Source organism: Peromyscus maniculatus, chromosome 8, assembly GCF_049852395.1.
Source record: "Peromyscus maniculatus bairdii isolate BWxNUB_F1_BW_parent chromosome 8, HU_Pman_BW_mat_3.1, whole genome shotgun sequence".
Lineage (NCBI taxonomy): Eukaryota > Metazoa > Chordata > Mammalia > Rodentia > Cricetidae > Peromyscus > Peromyscus maniculatus.
Window position 1 is genome coordinate 53,304,004 of NC_134859.1, and position 20,997 is coordinate 53,325,000.

The following is a 20,997-nucleotide window of genomic DNA, read 5'->3' on the forward strand; positions in this document are numbered from 1 at the left end:
GGGAGGGGTGGTAGCAAGAGCATCCCAAGGAGTGTGTGCCTTGTCTAAAAACGAGCGCCAGCTAAGACATCAACAAATGGCTTTTGGATTTCCAGATTTTTCAATTTTTATAGAAAAGCTGGAAATCTAGGTTTTCGTGTGGTAGCTCCTTTTCCTTATTTTAAAAAAATGACTTTATTGAGGTATATTTACATACTTACATAATTTACAGAATACAACTGGATAGTTTGGGGGTTTGTTGTTGTTGTTTTTTTTAGCACGTTTACCAAGTTGTGCAACTGGTACCATAAGCCAGTTTTAGAACCTTTTCATTACCCGATTTGGATCTCTTATGTTCATTTACTGTTGAATCCTGTGTGTCCCTCCTTCCTGACCCCAGATGTCACCCCAGGCAAATACCGTATTACTTTCTATCTCTAGCTTTGCCTTTTATGGGCATTTCATGCAGATGGGATAGTTCAGTATGTGTTCTTGTGTCTGGCTTTTCTCAAGTGGGCATAAAGTTTTCACGGTTCATCCATGTTACTTGCATCCGTTGTTTATTACTTTTTATTGCTGAATGGTAATCTGTTGCAGGAATCGACCACTTTTGTGTATCCGCTCATGAGTTGATGCTCATTTAGGTTGTTTATATCTTCTGGCTATTATAAAGGACGCTGTGTGAACATTTCTGTGTACATTTTTCTGTTCACATAGGATCTCCCCCAACCTCCCACTTTTTTTTTTCAAATACTTAAGGGGGATTGTGGGATTGTATGGTAAATTTATATGCAATTTCTTTTTTATTATGGACAAAAGCACAGAACACATTTAGCTCTTAAAGAAAATGCTTATTTTCCAAAGTGGCTGCAGCGTTTTACATCCCTGCCAGCAATGACCGCAGAGTTCCTGCTTCTTAGGTCCTTGCCAGCATCTGCTACCACCCTTAATGTTTTCATTCGAGTCTAGTGGGTGTCATTCCATTGCTCTTAACTTTCTCATTGTAGTCTTGTGGATATAAAGTGGGATCTCACTGTGGTTTCATTTTATAGTTCCCTAATGACTAAGAACATTGGTTAGCTCTTAATTTTCAGATGCTGGAATTCATTTAAAAAAAAAAAAAGCTGCCTATCAATTCTGTACACATGAAACCATACAAACTCACATGCTCAAACTGCCCTGCGGGAATGAGTTTGGACTTCTGACCTAGTCTCTGCCAAACAATGGTCTGTGAACTTTTGCTTTTAGAAGTAAAAGCAGCCTACCTCACCAGCTAAAATTACTACAAATAAAGACACGGGTTTCCTCAGTCTTTGTAATGAACTTATACAGCAGAAAAAGGCAATTTTCAATCAATTAATCCATAATGTCACACTATTTTATTCAGTGACCCATCAATTCAACATATTGGATAAATGAGTCTTTCAAGTACATATCTATGTCTCCTTTTAGAAATGAGGTAATTTGTCAAAGATTAGGCTCTGGTACAGTGACGGAGTTGTATCCAGACCAGGTCTGATTCTAAGTCCTATGTTTCCTTTGTGCTGGTGAGGGCTGGAGGAGGGATGCCTGTCTGGGATGGATGATGGAGACTGGGGGCCTAGGGTGAAGATAAGGGAGGAGAAGGAAGCCCAGAGACAGGTCAGGGAACTTGGGTAGAATGCTTAAGCCCTTGAGCGGTGGGCTGAAGCATGGATGGGCAGAAGGTAGATTTGGAACCTGTTACTCTTGCCATTTCCCTCCTATCCGGGCAGAGATGTGGTGCAGACATCTATGGACACCTGCCTCTGATCATGTCAGATCTTGTTTGATCCTAGAAGGAAAGTGGGACCAGGCTTGATTAGTACTCGGATGGCAGATATCTGGCAGATGAAAACACGGAAGAGATGCCAGAGCTAGAAATATACTTGGGGACAGTTTGTTATGGAGTTCTCATCAAGACAAATGTCTTTGTGAGTTTTAATTCTGGTGAACTTCTTGTTCCCTTCTTCTGATGGTCCATTGAGTCTGCTGTATAATTATGACTGAGCTAGCTGTAAAATTGTGAAGTGTTGAAATTATGAGAAACCACAGGTCTGATGGCTTTACCTGGGCTATCCGCGTGGATGCTCTTCATGGAATATTGCATTTAGAAATGACTTCCCTGGGCAACAAAGCTTAGGCAAAGGCCTTAGATAGTGGAGTCTTTTCTAAATGCTGAAACAGTTAGAAGAGGGGGCTATCATTGTCATGTTCTGTACAGCTAATTTATACTTCCTCTGCAGACTTCACAAGGATAGAACTCTTCATGTGGTACCAAAGACACGAGACACCTAGACAGGGGGCAGCCACCCCAGCGGGCAAGTGGGGGTGGGGACCAGATGGATCAGAACAAAGGACAAAGAATTCTGACTTCCACCTGAAGGGCTCTGTATTCAGCTGCCTTGGAGCTTTCTCTGAATTCCACCAACCCTTTCTTATCACTTCCTGCCTTCTTTTCGATTTTTTTTCCACTTTAAAAAAAAAGCCTAGAAGTTTCCCAGACATTTACAAGGTTATCTATGAACACACACACACATATCCAATATTAAATACTAAAATTCTTGAGGCAATATTTTTTGAAAACATTTTTTTCTTTTTATAAGAACAAGTAATCCATTTTGCTCTTGTGATTTTTGACTTTATAATATTTATATGCATGTATAATTAAGAGTTGACTAGATTCTGCAGACACTTCATTACAATTTTGACTTCAACTTTCCAGTTTCCTTATTTTGGAACCCCACCCCCACCTGAGGTCCTAGGCATTTTCTAAGGCACTTGAACCACTAGTTCTTCGGCTGTAAGGGATACAACACCGCAGGAATCTGCAGACCCTACCCAGCTCCTCTTCTGTAGGGAACTGGAATGAATGAGTGAATGAACACATAAGGTCGCTTTCACGTCTTCTCTGTCAGGCCCTTTTGCTTCTTATATTTTTGGAATCTCAGTCCAGCCTAAGAGGTTGAGCAAGCAGGTCTTATCCGCTTGCAAACATCCAACTGCGGCGGGCCACGAGAAGAAGGTGTCCGGCGGGCGCCCGGAAAAAGCATCAGTAAAAGGGGCCGGGGGTGGGGGGTGGGAGGGTGGGGTGGGGACCCCAGGGGCCACAGTGTTCCAGGCTGACTGACTGCAGCCGGGTCAGGACAGAGCTCTTGCGCATGGGCCGAGCGGCACCCCTCCCCCACTGCAGGTGAGCCGCACAGCAGCGGCTCCCACCCCCTTGAAGCTCCAGGGTGACGTCAGGCCTCAGGACCGCGCTCCCGCCCCGCTCCGCCCCTGCAGGCAGCTCCGGGGGCCGGCAATTCCTCTGTGGCAGCGGGTCCCGCTGCGGGACACGGTGGCTGCGGCAAGCCGACGGGCCGCAGAACGCTCGAATGGGTTGCCGCGGCGTCCTGACGCTTGAGCGAGACGCGGTCAGTGGGGGACGGGGACTTCGGCTGTGACACACCTGCCCCACGGTCCCCGCCGCACAGCCCCGGACTAGCGCAGCGCGCACGCCCCAGCAGGGTCGGCGCCCGCTGCCTCGCGGGATCGCCCGGCTCCCAGTTAGTCTCAGCTGTCCATCTCCCCCGAAGCCAGCCAATCGCCCGCCACTGCCCCGGCCGCACCTCCCGGCGTCTCTGACAGGCATGAGGATCAGCCTATGAGATCGGGAGCCTGTGGGCCTAGGTCGGGAGCGGGAGCCAATGAGCATCATTCCAGGTGGGTGGAGGGAGCCGGACTTGGGAAGGTAGCTTCGTTCGGGTTGCTAACGTCTTTCCTGGGAGATGGGCGCGCAAACCGACCAGTGGGTCTGGGGGCGGCGGTGATGGGCGTGGAGCTGGCCCAATGAGGGTGGGAGTGGGTGGGGCAGGCGCGAGCGGCAGTGCTAAAGGAGCCCGGCGGAGGCAGCGGTGGGTTTGGAACTAAGACGCTGGATCTGTGGTCGCTGCTGGGGACGTGCGCTGGCGCCACCATCTTCGGCTGAAGGTGAGAGGTGCGGTTGCCTGGGTCCGAGTGCGGTGTCCCCGGGAGCGGGGACTGTTGGGCGACCAAGGAGGAAAGGAACCCCGGGCTGGGAGACCCGGCGGCGACTCTGGAGCACAGAGACGGAGAAGCCCTATAGCGCGAGCTGGGAAAAAGCAGACTGGGCAGTGGAGAGCGGACCTTGTGGAGGTGACGGGACCCCAGTGTATGGAGATGGAGAGACCCCCTGGAGGGATAGGAAATGAGGTCCTTGAGAGTGAGACCCCTGCAGAGATGAGGGCCGGGGTGTGCGTGGGGATCCTTGGAGGGGATGAGGATGGAGATCTAGGGGGTGGGAATGTCGGGACCAACTCCTAGTTGCATTGGATCCCTGGAAGCGTGAGGTTGGGAGGTGAGTGCCCTAGTAGGAGGCCGGAGGCGACCGGCGTGTCTGTCCTCCTAGGAGAGGACTGAGTCCTGGGGTGTGATCTCGGTGCTCGGGGCGCGGGAAGGAAGGGCCCCTGGGTGGGTTGCATGGTGGGTTAGGCCGAGTTAGGCTTCCCCGGGCGCGGCTGAGGGGTTCTCCGAGGACTCAGAAGGCGGACCCTGAATCTGTGAGGTTTTGGGGACCGGTGGGATGAAGTGATCTGGGGAGCGTGCGGCGGCCGAGGGGCTCCAGAGCTGGGCTTAGGGAAGGAGGGCGGGAGTTAAACGGCATGCCACGCTTGCTGGGGACCGTGGAGGACCGGGAGGTGGACGCCGGGCGAGGCCTGGGCCGTTGGGGGGAACGAGGCGGGAAATGTGGCCCGGGCGCGTTGTAGCGGAGCGGCCGGGGGTTGGTGGCGGGGGGAGGGTCAGCCCTCGCCTCTGGATGGCTTTATTGTGTAAGTGATCTGGTAGTGGCTCGCCGGAGAATCTCTCCCTGGCCTTCTGCAGTTGGGGGTCACACCCTGATCCCATAAAATCGAAGTGGAATTGGGTCGGAGGGAAGTTGAAGCTGTGGAGTCCTTGGCATTGGCGGGGCTTTGTGGGCCTGTGGTGGGCGGATGCGGCCCAGGGACCCGAGAGGCCCCCACTCAGGCCTGCCTAGGAACTGGGGCCTTAGGGAGGAGGTGGCCACTCGGCGGGTCTGACCCGAGCTGGGGAGGTTTGGGTAACGGGGTCTCTACCTACGACCGTTATCTCTTGTTTCTTGGGGCCTCTGCAGCTCTCCTCAAGATCACTGCGGTGGATGGAAGGGGGTGGGGTGGGTTGGGGTGGGGTAGGGAAAAGCAGGCGGGGTAGATCCAGACTGCGGATGGAACAAAGACTGCCGTTTTTGCTGGATAAAATAATACTAAATATAATACTTGGGCTATGCTGAGATTTTGTTTTTGTTTTTTTTTTAAACATTGAAACTAAGGATGCTTCGGATGAGGTTTAATTATTCCTGTTAGTATCTGACTCTGGAAAACTTTATAATCTAATTCATTGTTTCATCCCCTTCATCAATCTGCCTCTATTAACTATTCTTGTGGCTCCATGCTTTTGATGTGTTAAGTATGCCCTGTCTGTCTCCGGTTCTGAAAAAGTGGCCATTTTATGTATCTCCTTACTTGTGCATCTTAAATTCCGTTCTTCCCATCCTTATCAGCTGAAAGCATATGGTGCAAATTGTGTGATATACCACAAGCTTTTGCAGCAAAAGGATGTGACCTGTGAGCGCTTGGCCGTGTATCTGGGCTCCTTACGGAAGTCATGACAATGAAGAGACTGGATAGGGAGTGAGATGGAGGAAGATTTGAAGGGCACCGTTGTAGGGTGAATGACCATATGCTTCAGCCTTTGATGTACATTGTTACCTCATAGGAGGAATTAAAACCCCTGGTTTAAGATCCAACTTTTGGGAGTATTTTATTAATTGGTGCAGGGCTTCATAGCAGTCTTGCCTTTTGTGTCTGTGGTTGTTTGGTTAAGTAGAATTTTGATAAATTAAGAGATGCGTGCAGCCGGGTAACACCAGGGACCTCAGTAGTAGATAGCGTTACACAGACTGGGGCAGTTCTCATTTGCTTCCATCTGTTCCAGAAGCATCTTCTAGGATGGCTAACTGGCATTCTGTTATCTGTTCTTCTGTATTCAGTCTGATCATAAAATTGAATTGTTTTCCTCTGCCCACAACTACCTTGGGTGTTGGGAGGCAGCTGAGAATTTTGCTGGGTGGCATTTCATTGGAAGTCAGAAATGAGCTGGGTGGATGCCCCAGGGGAGGTTGTCTACAACCAATGCAAGGAATGGGAACTTTGCCTCTGTAGGAGGCAACTTTATATATACACTGATAAATGATTTAATTATAATTAGACACATATAGTTACTTCAGATGACAGATACACCTCCAAATTCTCTCCATGCCTGTCTACTACAGAGGTTCCTTTTTATTCTCCTTTTTCTTAAATGTAAGGTATTTTCCTTCAAAATATAAAGACTGTGCCAGGTTGTGCTAATGTGTTCATTGACAGAACCTATAATCTTTACCCCATTATTGGTAGACAGGATTTTTTAATTTGGTAACAAGTAATATGGATGCTACATATCCTTCAAAGTTTCTTCCCTGTTCACTCACTTTGATCAGTGTAGCCTGGTCTCAGGGCTTAAGACTTCCTCTGCTACTTGTGACCTCTGCTATGTGACCTTGGGCCTGTTACTTGTCTATTCTCGGAATTCTTTGGATTCTTCATTTGTGAAATGGAGTTATTAATGGAAGCTACCTTGTACCCCTCTTGTGAGGATTAAGGCCTTGATATGTGTAACTCTTTAGAATAGTGCCTGGATGTAATTAGGGATGCATAACAAGATTGTTTTAAAAATTGTGGTATTAGCCTTTCAGCAAGGCAAAATATTTGCAAGTGGTACATGTTAGATGCCAGTTTTAAATCAGATCTAATACCGAATGTGCAATGGAGTGAAAAAATACAGTATACTTGGCAGGCACAAGTGAAGAGTTCAGCTCACTGAAACATCTTTGCTGGCCCCACAGTCGATGAACTAAACAGCCCCAGGAGCACCTCCTACCTGCCTCGGGAGCCTCCTGGTGCCCGCCCGGCTAGGTAGGTCGAGGAGACTGCCAGCAGAGCCGGCGAGGAGGCGAAGGAGAAGGAAGGATTAAATTGCTAGACTGACCTGAAAAGAAAGTGTGAAAGGGTAGCATTTGGGTCAGGAGGGAAGGGTTTTGGTTGGGGGAAGTTGAAGTGAAATTTAAAGATGGGGACCATTTATGTAAAGTAGATCAGGATTCTCTGTCATGTCCCAGGGACCAGACTAACTGACCAGTGCCACACAGCAAAGGACAGGTAACCATCCCCATGGGGTTTAGTTGCAGAAAAAAATCTGAAAGTGTTAAAAATAAAAATAGTTTGTAATCTACTGCTCAACTGAAGACCCAAAGAATTGACTTCATTTAAAAGTAAATGAAGTTGGGCATGGTGGTACACACCTGTGATCCCAGAGGTGGAAACGGAAACTTTAGGAGTTCAAAACCACCCTCATCTACACACGAACTTCTAAGACAGCTGCCTGGGGCTCAAAAAAATGAAAAGTGTGTGTGTTATCTTTCCCCAGAAAACTAGAAGCATGTGGTGATTGCAATTTTGTAATCCACTAGTTTTTTTTTATAATAAATTAACATTTCTGCATCTTAAACATGTACCAATAAAATTTAAATGTCCCCATTTGATAAGCAACAAAAATTTCACAATTTACATTTTCTAGACCTGCTATAGAAATGACTTGCTAAGTTATTCCAATTTATAGCTGCCTATCAAATTTAAGATTGTTTCTACACCCACGGAAAATTAATGTATGTAGACTTACAGACAACAGGAGGCGTTCCAAAGTGCCGTATATGCAGTCTAACCAACTAAGAATAAGATAAACTCATCTTGTTGCAATTGAATTTTTTCCACATTTAATAGTCTGCACTTCCAAAATGTGGAGGGTGTGGCCTCTTATTTCCCTCAAATTCTCCTGAGGTGATCTGCACACTTTCTACCACTGCGCAGTCAAAACTGGAAAGATATGTTACCAACCCGCTAAGCACAGTCCTCACCATACGTCTGATTGTCCGTGTGCCCACAGATATTTTCTGTGTTGCCCTCTCTCTCGTATTTGCCTAAGAAGCAAATGCAGGTCTAAGTTAGGAAATAGGACCGCCACTGTGTTTGTAGTCGGGCGAGAGAACGCTGTGGAAGAGTGGTTCTCAGCCGTGGTCCCCGCCCGTGGCGTCTTCGTCAGCTCGTAGAGGTACAGAGCGTGGCCTGCAGAGATGGCTCACCAGTTAAGAGCACTTGTTTATTGTAGAGGACTGGGGTTCGATTCCTAGCACCCACCTGGTATCTCACAACCATCTGTAGCTCTAGTTTCAGGGGATCTGACACCCCCTCTTCTGGCCTCCGTGGGTGCCAAGCTTGCATGTGGTACACATACATACATGCAGGCAAAATACTCATATATATAAAATAAATTCTTTTTTTTTTCTTCTTTTTTTTTATTTAAGAGATGGGGGAGCCAGGTGTAGTGACACCATGCCTTTAATCCCAGCACTCAGGAAGCAGAGGCAGGTGGATCTCTGTGAGTTCGAGGCCAGCCTGGTCTATAGAGTGAGATCCAGGATACTCAGGACTATGTAGTGAGACCCTGTCTCAACAACAACAACAAAGACAAAAAAAGATTAAAGGAAAGGTGGGGGAGGGATATAGAAATTAAGCTTCGCCCCAGACTCAGGGAATAAGGAACTCTGGGAAGGGGGTCCGCAGTCTGTATGTTAATAAGCCTTCCTTGTGCTGCCAGTGCGTGCCCCAGTGTGAGACCTCTTGCTCCAGAGCATAGGCCTTTACAATGCATTGCATGTAACAGCTATTTTCTGAAGGATTATGACTGTTTGACTGGAATAGACTCTTCCTAGGACTTAGAGCTGTGCCTGCTGTCAGCGGTTAACCTTTCAGGGTGTAGCTAGCCCTTTGAGAATCTGAAGAAAGCTATGGGTGGTCTCCTTAAAATAACACACAAATGCACACATGAAGTGTACTGCATGGTTTACACCATTTCAGGGAGTTCATAGAGCTTGAGGTTTATTTATAGACTCGAGGTAAATGACCTATTTACAACTTTGGATGACTTTATGATTTTTTTTTTCCATACAACCTACAAAGGATGGCTTATATTGATCCTCTCGCCTACCAAGAGTCCCCAATATTTCTGGTGTGGTGGGGAAAGGGGAGAAGCTGAAGAAATTTGATAGAGTAAAAGTCAGTACTTGGTTTCTTGGGTTGATTTGGATGAAGTTTTAGAAACTTCCTGTGACTTTTGGAATAACTTGGACATTGGAGTAGGAGCAAGAAATGTTTGATATGCTATCAGATTCTAGGAAGACGCTGTCAGGAAGAACGACAAGTGACATCAGAAAGGTGTGTGATGTCCTTTGATCCAGAAGACTAATTGCCCAAGTATGGGAGAGGTGCCTCTCTGGCATGCCTAGAGATTTGCTTAGCTTCTTACGTACCAATAGTCAGTGAGCACTAAATAAATAAACCAATTACATTTTGAGCTCTGACTGTTGTAACAGTCACAGAACAGACCTTTCCTCAATATGGCTTAAGTTACTAATGATTCTTTTCTTCTGTACTGGTTAGATAATTTCTGTAATATTAGGTTTGCTTTGGGGCCATACACTGTTTTTTTTTTTTTTTTTTTTTTTTTTTTTTTTTTTTTAAAAGACAGGGTTTCTCTGTGTAGCTTTGCGCCTTCCTGGATCTCGCTCTGTAGACCAGGCTGGCCTCGAACTCACAAAGATCCACCTGCCTCTGCCTCCCGAGTGCTGGGATTAAAGGCGTGCGCCACCACTGCCCGGCCGGGGCCACACACTGTTAATGGAAGACACGGTATTGTGTTATAAAACCTTTTTTTCGGGAGATGCAACACACACCTCTATTCACCCCAGACAGGGAGCCCATGACAGACCAAAGTACAGATACCACCCAAGTTCAACTTGGTGAACTAATGAGTTTAATTGGGGTTCCTTACAGGACTGGGTGAGAGGTTACAGGAGCAGAAGGGACTCAAAGACAGCTGCCTCCCCAAGGCCCACCCCAGCACAGGTGACAGCTCACAGCTGGGGACTTGGAGCCCACTGCACAGCCTGCAGGCAGCTCACCAGCTTGGAGTGCCCTTTCCAGGTGCCTCAGTTGGTCTAACCCTCTTCCAGGCAGCTTGGCTGGCTTCTGCTGCTTCCAGGCAGCTGGTCTGGCCTCAGAGTCTTCTTAGCCCCTCAGCTTGTGGGAGAGTCTTCTTTATAGCTTAGTTCTGCTGCATCGGTGTGGGGTGGGGGGCCTCTCAGATTTTATTACTTACTCTGGCAGGGAGGGGCCTAGTGAATCTGGCCAGTTTCAGGGACTTCTGAAGCTATTTTGAGTTATTTACCTTCCTGCTTAAGGGGCTTCCTGTAGGATGGAATGGTTTAATCCCAGAGGAAACTGTTGGACAACACATGGGCACTCAGGTGAGGGGTGAGGAGGGCCGAAGGTGGAGATGCAGGAGCGGGGGCAGTCGTGGGTACAGATGGAGACCTGAATAGGTGCCACCACATACTTGAAAGGCTTGGTGGAAGCCAAGGTGTAATTGTCTTCTGTGGTGTCACAGACTAAAGGGCCATAGGGAAGCTATCGCCTTGAGTCTTATCTGAAGGTGAACTGGAAGGCATAATTTAGCTCTTCATTCATTCATACAGTCTCACTGCGTGTGTCCGTCTCTCTCTTCTCCACTTCTGTACTCGGGGGATGGAACCCAGGGCCATGTGCGTGCCAGTCAAATGCTCCACCACCGAGCTACACCCTGGACCTGCTTCCTTACTCTCTGGCCATCGTATGTGTTTTTGTAGCTCTGGCCTGTGGTCACAATAATTCCAGTACCACTCCGGGGCCTTTTGCTGTGTATCTTTGTTTTATTTTTCCTCTCTCGCCTTCCCCTTCATAACTCGGCTTCATTTGTGGTGAGGGTGAAGGAGGAGACAGAGAGAGAAAACGGTCACACCGAAGCTTGGTTGTTTGCGTCTGCGCTTGGTAACTGAGGGCAGATCTTGAATGGTCATCAAGACAACCAGAGTCATGATTAGTGGTTACCCCTGAAGTTTACCTTGGAAGACGGAGTAGTGTGGCTGTGGGGATGTACTGGATGCTCGGCTCTTTAACTGTGTGTTTTATGTTTATCGAGGCTTTTGCTTTATGTTTCTTAGAAAGTCAAACTTGTAAACTATTTTATATTTCACAAGCATCTAATTTTGCCCTTCTCTTCTAGAGGCAATTACTTTTGGATCCTTCTGTTTACAATGGCCCAGAGAACTGGACTGGAGGATCCGGAGAGGTATCTCTTTGTGGACAGGGCTGTCATCTACAACCCTGCCACTCAAGCTGATTGGACAGCTAAAAAGCTGGTGTGGATCCCATCGGAACGCCATGGTTTTGAGGCAGCTAGTATCAAAGAAGAACGGGGCGATGAAGTCATGGTGGAGCTGGCAGAGAATGGCAAGAAAGCGATGGTCAACAAAGATGACATTCAGAAGATGAACCCACCCAAGTTCTCCAAGGTGGAGGATATGGCGGAGTTGACCTGCTTGAATGAGGCTTCTGTTTTACATAATCTGAAGGACCGCTACTATTCAGGACTTATCTACGTGAGTATTCCTTGTCTATAACCCGGGGAGGGTTACCTGGGAAGTTATGTAATTTACATTCTACACATTGCTTGACTAGAGAGTCCCACACCCTTTTGACATTGTATCTGTTAAAGGTGGAAAGATTTTTTTTTGCTTGAACAGTTCCTGATTTTCTTCTGATTTCAACAATGCTAGGTTTAAGTGATTCCGTCTGTGATTAGATATGATGAAATGGTGTTTGAAGACTTTTAAAGGGTGCTCTGGAGGAAGACATGTGAGGGAGCATGTGGCCAAAAGGCCAGGGAATTTCATACCTAAGAGTTCATTTCCAGGAGGACCCAGAGGGCTCAGAGGCTTGGGTGGAGAGCAAGAACAGCTTCACTTGGATGAAGGGAAGCAGGAAGGATGAATGCTGAGGCTTTTAAGAGGAAGCGGTTGGGGATGAGCTTGAGGCTGTGGTTGTCCTGTGGCGGCATTTATGTTGCGGTTACTGATCATGTCTTTGTATAGAAGCTGCTGAAAATAATTCAGGGCAAGGCAGAGGAAGAATGCTGAATCCTGCAAAGAATCTAGAATGGGTTGGATGCCATGGTTCTTGCCTGTTATTCCGGCACCTGGGGGCCCAGGGCAGGAGGATTTCCGTGAGTTAGAGGCCAGCCTTGGCTAAAGAGTAAGACCTGTTTCAGAAAGTAGCAAGGGCTAGAGCGATGATTCAAGGGTGAAGAGCATTGGCTGCTCTTCCAGAGGACCAGGTTTGATTCTCAGCACCCACAGGGCGGTTCACAACCAGCTGTATGTGACTTCAGTTTCAGGGGATTTGATGCCCTCTGATGGTCTCCCTGGGCACCAGGCATACAAGTGGTACACAGTCGTACATGGAGGCAAAACACCTGCACACATACAATAAGAAATTGAAAAAATAGTAACCAAACAAATCTAGAGTGACAAATAGGTTTGAGGAAATGACAGGCAGGTGACACCAAAAGTGGAATGGTGGCGGGGATGAGACTAGGACCAATTTAGAAGGAAGAGACACAGGAAAGTTGACGGAATAATGGCCTGAAATGGGGGAAAGGTGGTTGAATTTTATACCAAAAACATGCTACTTGAAGCTTACAAGTAATTCAAAACTCAGTCAGTTGGAACCAGTGTTCCCAAGGAACCAGTGCATTTAAGTAATATTACCAAGCACAAACTGTCGTCTGGGGGCAACCCAGTGCCCTGTATTTGTGAGATGTCCTCTAAGGAAATGAGCACGGTTATTAAGTAGGCTAGAAGCAGAATGGGTACCCCAGTGGGTCGGTGCAGGGCTCTTTGGCAAGGCAGCATTTGGAGTGGAGCCCTGCTGCTAAAGGGAACCAGCAGAGGAGAGGCTGAAAATGAGCAGGTTTCGAGCCCCCTCCACCTCCTCCTCCTTTTCCTCTGTGAGGTAGGATACAGAAAGAGAGGATACAGAAAGAGCCTGCAGGGCTGGGAGTGCAGACAGCCTTGGAGAAGAGGAGGGACCAAGGAAAAGAGAACAGCCCAGGAATAGTGATGGGCATCCAGCAGAGATGGGGGAACAGTGGCTTTTCCTGCTGTGGAAAAGACTTAGCTGTAGGCCTGTGAGGACTGGGCAACTGGTATCTGTGAGAGTGCAGCTTGGTGACCATCTTAGGGTCAGGCTGAGGAGGAATTAAGGTCTGGGTCGAAGGGCCAGAGATTGTCTTACTGTTCTATTGCTGTGAGAACTCATAAAAGAAAAAAAAAAAGCAGTCAGTTGGGAGCTTGCTTACAGTTTTAGAGAGTTGGTCCATGATCATGGTGGGAAGCAGAGGCATGATGCTGGAGCAGTAGCTGAGAGCTTTGCATCCTAATCCACAGGCAGCAGGAAGAGAGAGGGAGAGAGAGAGAGAGAGAGAGAGAGAGAGAGAGAGAGAGAGAGAGAGAGAGAGAGAGAGAAAGCACTCTCTGGACCAGGACAGACCATACAGGTGTGGGCTTTTGAAACCTCCAACAAGGCCACACCTTCTAACCCTTCCCAAACTGTTCCACTCCTTGGTGACTAAACATTCAAATATATGAACATATGGGGCCATTCTCATTCAAACCACAATGATCAAGGACTGTGGTTTTAATGCCACTAAAGGACAGAGTTCATGAGACTGAAGGAGTCTTAGGATGTTGCCGTCAGATGCTTTGTGGTCTCTGGAGATTTGAGAGCACATCGGTTTTGGATTGAGGCCTGTTGCGGTGACTTAGGCAGAACTGGAAAGGTGGAAAATACAACCAAGAAGTACTGGGGGACCTGGGAAGATAGCTTCTAGCATAAAGTACTGCTCACGTAAGCATGAGGACCCAAGTTTGATTCCAGAACCCACAGAAAAGCTCAGGACAGTGGCACAAGCTCCTAGTCCCAGCTCTGGGGAGGTGGAGACAGAGGATCTCTAGGGCTTGCTGGCCACCCTTCCAAGCCTAATTGGTGAGCCGTAAGTCTCAGTGAAAGATCCTGTCTCAAAAATAAGTACAGCCAGGTGGTGGCGGCGGCGGCGGCGGCGGCGGCGGCAGTGGCGGTGCAGGCGCATGCCTTTAATCCCAGCACTGTGGGGGTTGGGTGGGGGTCCAGAGACAGGAGGCTGTCCGTGAGTTTGAGGCCAGCCTGGTCTACAAAGTGAGTTCCAGGACAGCCAGAGCTGCACAGAGAAACGCTGTCTTGAAAAACAAAAACAACAAAAATAAGTACTACTGTCCTGAGGAACAGCACCTGAGGCTGACCTATAACCTGTGCATGCACACACACACACACACACACACACACACACACACACACACGCACATGCACACGCGCATGCACACGCGCGCGCGCACACACACACACACACCCACACACACGTGCATGCACACGTAAACACACACGCACACGTAAACACACACATGCACATGTAAACACACAAGCATGCATGTACACATGTGCACACAGTAAAGGGCATCAGTGTGGAAAGGAGCCAGGCTGCGTCTGTAGGAGGCTTTACCTTAATTCCATCAGTGGAAACTGTAGATGGCTACAAAGAGGAGATGGAAGGATGTTGCCTAGGTACAAGGGAAAGGATAAGAGAAAAAAAGAGCTGAGGAGGCGACTTCAGTGGATAAACTGCTTGATGTGTCCTCAGCACTCAATGAAAAGCTGGTGATAGTCCATACCTGGCTCAGCATTCCAAGGCCGAGCCAGGGGCATGGGGAGGGGGCGGCTTGCCAGCCGGCCAGTCTAGCCAATCAGTGAGCAGGTTCCATGAGAGACCCTGCCTCAAAGAATTGAGCATGTTGTGTTGTACGTACATATGTGCAGGCAAAGCGTTCATACATATAAATAAATCAATCTAGAAAATAAGAAGAAAATTGAGAACAATAGAGGTGGATCCCTGATGTCAACCTCTGTTCTTCACACATGCACACAAGTGCATATACATGCATGAACATTTGTAAACATTCCTCATGATAATTCATAGTCTCTGCGGCTGTTTTGTGTGTATATTTTTCTTTCCTCCAACCTAACTTGGGGACAATCTAAGTGAATTTCTGAGTTCTTTTCAAGTCATGGCTTCTAGGTCTGCACAAAAGGACAATTTGAGTTTTGTTTTCAAAGTATTAAGTTCACAGCAGGGGCTAGGGAGGATGGAGGATGTTTGGAGCAGTTGGCAGTGGGGTTGGGAGAGCTGCTGCCCCTGACTTCCTCTGCTTGTTCGGAACTAACTGGGTAGTTGAAGCTGTCAGCTGAGGTGCCGCGGTAGAGACAGACAGTCTGCGCTCTGGCCATGTTGTGTGGGTAAGATAAAACAGCTTCCTTCGGACAGGCTTGGCTGCGGGTAGATTTTTCCTTTCTTTGGACTTATTCTCCCTGATAGCCGAATTCTCACATCACTAATTTCCATCTTCTCTCCTACAAAATCCACTTAAAACTGTAAAGCTCTCTTCAGTACGGCTCCAGCTCACCTCACAGATTTGAGACGTCGTGTGTTGTTACTCAGTTTTAGTGTTTTCTAATTTCTGTTGACTTCTGCAGTCTTTGGAACATTAAAGGTGAGGTTTTAACATTTACAAAGTTTTTTTTTCCCCTTTTGCTTTGTTTGTTTCTGGTAATTTTGAGGCGGGATCTCCTTATGTAGCCCTTTGCTGGTCTGGAGCTTGTTATATAGATCAGGGTAGTCTCAAATTTACAGCTATTCTCCTGCCTCTGCTTCTTCAGTGCTTGGACTACAGGCTGGGTTTGGTTGTTGTCGTCTTGTTTTTCCTGTTATTTATTTGTGTGAGTGTTATATGTACATGTTCGTGTGTGCACATGCATGTGTGACTGAAGGCTAAAGGTCAACATCAGGTCTCTTTCTCAATCACTGTTTACCTATTTTAAAAAACATTTATTTGGCCGGGCGGTGGTGGCGCACGCCTTTAATCCCAGCACTTGGGAGGCAGAGCCAGGCGGATCTCTGTGAGTTCGAGGCCAGCCTGGGCTACCAAGTGAGTTCCAGGAAAGGCGCAAAGCTACACAGAGAAACCCTGTCTCGAAAAACCAAAAAAAAAAAAACATTTATTTTTATTTTATATGTTTTGTTTGCATGTATGTACATGTGCTGTGTGCATGCCTGCCTATCTGCCTGTGGAGGCCAGAAGAGAGTTGGAGTTGCAGGTAACTGTGAGCAGCTGTGTGGGTGCTGGGAACCGATCCCAGTCCTCTGGAAGAGCAGTAAGTGCTCTAACCACTGAGCCATCTTTGCAGCCCCCATTTACCTTATTTTTGGAGACAGAGTCTCTCACTAAACCTGGAGCACATCAATTTGGCCAGACTGGCAGGTCAGGGACCTCCAGGGATCTGTCTACCTGTCTCCAGCGCCTGGATTGGCGATGCATCCGACTATGCCTAACTTTCTTTATGAGTGTGTTGGGGTCCAGGCTTATACTTTGAAGGCAAGCACTTACTGGCCTGTCCTCTCAGCCCCAGTTCCTTGGCCTTCGAAGGCATGGTATTTAGTTGACCAGGATAGCCGCAAACTCACTGTGCAACAAAAGCAAGTCTCGACCTCCTGCTCCTCCTGTTCCAGCTCCCAGGTCCTGGGATCACAGGCATGTGCCACCATGCTTAGTTTCCAGTGTGAGTCTTAGTTATCTTTTTCCTATTATTTTTAAAAGTAACCATAAAACAAAGATAGTGTTCATCTATCAATCTGTATTTTTGTCATTTGTTTATTTATTTGTTTGTTTGTTTAGAGACAGGGTCTCACCATGTAGCTCTGTCTATCCTAGAACTCACTATGTAGACCAGGCTGACCTCAAACTCAGAGTTCCCTGCCTCTGCCTCCTGAGTGCTAGGGTTAAAGGCGTGCACCACCATGACTGGCTAGATCCTTATTTTTATTGAAGACCTCAGTTCAGCATCCAAAACCCACATAAAGAAGCCAGGTGCGTTGGGGCTGGAGAGATGGCTCCGAGGTTAAGAGCACTGGCTGCTCTTCCAGAGGTCTTTAGTCCAATTCCCAGCAACCACATGGTGGCTCATAACTGTCTATAATGAGATCTGATGCCCTCTTCTGACATTCAGGCATACATTCAGACAGAACACTGTATACATAATAAATAAATAAATCTTTAAAAAAAAAAAAAAAAAGCCAGGCGTGGTGGCACATATAGATCCCTGGGGCTTGCTGACCAGCCATCCTGAGTTCCAGGCCAGTGAGAGACCCGACCTCAAATAAATAAATAAATAAATAAATAAATAAATAAATAAATAAATAAATAAATAAATGAAAGAAAGAATGAATGAAGGCCAGTGAGAGATCCAATCTCAAAAAATTAATTGAATAAATGAATGAATGAGTGAGTGAGTGAGTGAATGAATGAATGAATAAACAAACCATGTAGATAGTGGCTGAGGAACAAGGCCGGAGCTTGTCCTCTGGCCTCCCTAGGTCTGTGCACCCGCAGACACAAAACTTCTGAAGTCTAATATTCGGCTCAGTTTGCCAGTTAGGAAAGAAATGTGTTAAAATCTCCCAGTGTGTTTTGTTACCTCATGATGCTGCACACCTGTCACGCTATAGCTTAGCTTTGCCTGGTTTTATGTTTTCATGTAAATGAGTCTCATGCGGTGTCTGTGGGTTTTGTTTGCTTGGCGTTACGTTTTAAAGATGGAGCCACACTGTTCTGTGTGGATGTAGTTCAGTAGTTTTCACAGTGTGGTCAGTGAGGTTTCCTTAACTCCTTCACAGGGAACCAAGAGGTCAGAACCACTCTCGTGATCGTTCTGTCCGTTCCCTTCCCCACTGACGCTCGTGTGGTCGGTCCCAGGGCAGCGATCACTAAATCATGACAACTTCTCATGGGTGCAGGTCGTGACTGTCAGCTGTGTTCACAGGTTCTTTCCTTCACCGAGCTTTGTGGGTAGTTTGAAAAATGAATCCAGTTTTACTGGAGAATGTCCTGGATAGAGCAAGAAAAATGATTGATTTTATTCAATCTCACCCCTTGAGAGTACACCTATTTAAACACCAAATGCGCGTTACCGCTTCTGCTGTGTAGGGACGTGTGATGGTTGCCTGACCAACAGCGTGCGTGTTGTAATCTGAATTATAAGCTACACTGGCTGCTGTTTTCATAGGCTGCATTTTTATGTGATAGAAGGGTTAAGAGGTAAATTGTGGTTGCTTACGCAGGGGGACTTGGCAGACATTTTCTTGAAAATAAAGTGAAACTGTTACTTGAAAGAAAAAGAAAGCCAATGGTATTTTGTTGTCAGTACTAGAATTTGAGGGTTTGTAATTGTTCTTGTTTTTTTTTTTGGGGGGGGGGACAGTTTCCTCTTTCCCAACCAAGGATCTGTGAGTCTGATTTCCTTCATGTGCTCAGGCAACACAACATAATCACAGGAGATTAAATACAGAAACAGATATGGAACTGGGATTGGTCTGGAGTCATGATCCTCCTGCCTCAACCTCCTTAGTGTTGGGATTACAGGCATGTGCCACCACATCTGGTGGGGGGTTGGTTTTTGGTTTTTGGTTTTGTTTTTTTGTTTTGTTTTGTTTTTTTGGTTTTTCGAGACAAGGTTTCTCTGTGTAGTTTTGGTGCCTGTCCTGGATCTTGCTCTGTAGACCAGGCTGGCCTCAAACTCACAGAGATCCGCCTGCCTCTGCCTCCCAAGTGCTGGGATGTAGACAAATTTCTAAATGGTCTTATTAAATAAAAAAACACGGAGCCAGAAATTTGGGTTAAAGCCTTAGAGAGATCAAGGAAATATGGAAAGCCACCAGCTAACCTCACCTCACCAACTCCACAGCTTCCAAGGAGTGTGACTTCCTGTCTGCCCAGGCTTATATGCCTTGCTTTTCTGCCCTCTCATTGGCTCTTAGAGCAGCTACCTCACTTCCTCTTCCTACACAGCTCTGTCACTGTCTGTACAGACTTCCAGGTCTCTACGGTTGGTACTGGTATTAAAGGCTTGTGTCACCACGCTTGGCTCTGTTCCCTAGTGTGGCCTTGAACACACAGAGATCCTGCCAGCTAAAGGATTAAGGATATGTACTGCCTGACTTCTTTGTTTACTTAAAATGGCTGGCCTTTTCCCCCTGATCTCCAGTCAAGCTTTATTTATTAACACACAAATAAAATATCACCACACTTGGATTAAAGGTGTGCACCACCACTGCCCAGCCCCATAAATGTTCTTGACTCCTGTCATTAGTGTATCGACACAGTGTAGCAGCCCCCTCACCGTCTTGAGACAGGGTCTCATTACCCTGGCTGGCCTGGAACTCACTCCTGCCTTGCCTGGGTCTGCTGGGATAGAGCTCACCACCACCACCACACCCAGCGGGCCTTCAGTTTGGTTTGTGACAATTGTTTATGGTTGGTAGATCCTTCTCAGGTCAATATCATTTTAGTGTCACTTGTCATTTTTCACAAACGTGCTGCGTAAAGCCCTGTTAAAATTTTAATTGGGATTTTTACAAACCAACTTGGGAAGAAATTAGATATTTACAAAAATAACCTTAATTCCTCATAAACTCTTTTATTCAATTGTTTATTTTTCTCTATTTATAAGCTATGTTCATATTTTTTAAAAGCATCTTTTATTTATTTATTTTCTTTCAAATCACCACAGGACTCACGTTCTTTTACAAACAATGATGGAGTTTTCCTTAGGGGCAGTTTTTTTTTTTTCCCCTTGATAGATCTGCCACATCCCAGATTTACTTTGATTCAGCTGATAATTATGTTTCTCTAGAAGTTTGTCCAGTTCACGGACACTTTTAAATTTGTTGGTGTAAATGTTTGATAATAGTCCCTGATGGGGAGTTTTTAACTTGTAGCGATTTCTCTTTTTTCTCCCTTCTCTTTCTGATTTTCTCCAATACTGGGCTAGACCCGGAGCCTGGTCCTCACACACTGGGCAGGCAATCTACCACTGAGTGTATTCCTGGCCCTTCATTCTTGAGATCAGCAATCTTTCCTATTTTTTAAAATGACTCTCCCCTGAGGTTCAAATCTAGATATTTGATTTGTTGTGATCCTTTCTATTTATTCTTCCTGCCTGTGTGTCTACCTCCTTACCTACTTTTACACAATTGTTTTTACTTTCTGTGGATTCGTTTGTTCATTGTTGACTCTACCATAAGTGCCTCGTCGTTTTTAGTGGTCATTTTCTAATAATGCTTTCAAAGCTATAAATTTCATCCTATTGCTTTGGCAGTATTCTGTCAGTTTTATTATGTTGAATTATCATTCAATTAAAAATAATGAGAATGTTTTCTTTGATTCCATGTGCTATTTAGAAATGAATTACTTAATTTCCAAACACGGGATTTTCAGGCTTCCTTTGTTATTTCAACATAAGCCCCCGTGATCAGACAGTGTGTCCTGAATGGCTAAGTCCTTTCATAACTCCTTAGCTTGCATTGTGTGGTCACTTGGGTGGAAGAAGTTAAGCTTGGAGTCATGTGTCCCCTGAAGTTGTTGGGCCTAGTAGTGTATGTATGGAGTGCCTTTTGATCTTAGAAGTCCTACAATTTCCCCCTTCTCTCTTTTGGGGGTCCGGGGGGGATGGAGGTGTTTTGAGACAGGATTTCACTATGTAGCCCTGGCTGTCCTGGAACTCACTCTGAAGACCAGGCTGGCCTCAAACTCAGAGATCCACCTGCCTCTGCCTCCTGAGTGCTGGGATTAAAGGTTTACGCCACCACTGACAGGCTGATTTTAAAATCTTTTAAAAATCCTTTTAAAATCTGTCAGTTACTGTGAGAAATCTTTCTTTTTTTAGTCCTGTCAGTATTGCTCACACTCACATTGTTATTATGTGTATAGAGATATAGAAATTTTATAACTTTTTGGTGAATCATCATGAA

At 46.4% G+C, this 20,997-nt stretch overlaps 1 protein-coding gene across 9 annotated transcripts in view; it reads left to right on the forward strand.

Moving 5' to 3' along the window:
• Positions 1 to 20,997, forward strand: part of Myh10 (myosin heavy chain 10) — a 164,877-nt gene that overhangs the window by 24,344 nt on the left and 119,536 nt on the right. For 3 of the 9 annotated variants that reach the window (XM_015992356.3, XM_015992358.3, XM_015992357.3), the window contains exons 1-2: positions 3,310 to 3,702; positions 11,272 to 11,647. In XM_015992356.3, coding sequence (XP_015847842.1) covers positions 3,644 to 3,702; positions 11,272 to 11,647 — 435 coding nt within the window. In that variant the 5' untranslated portion in view covers positions 3,310 to 3,643. The other 6 variants (XM_076542648.1, XM_076542647.1, XM_015992360.3 and 3 more) reach the window with 5 other exon arrangements.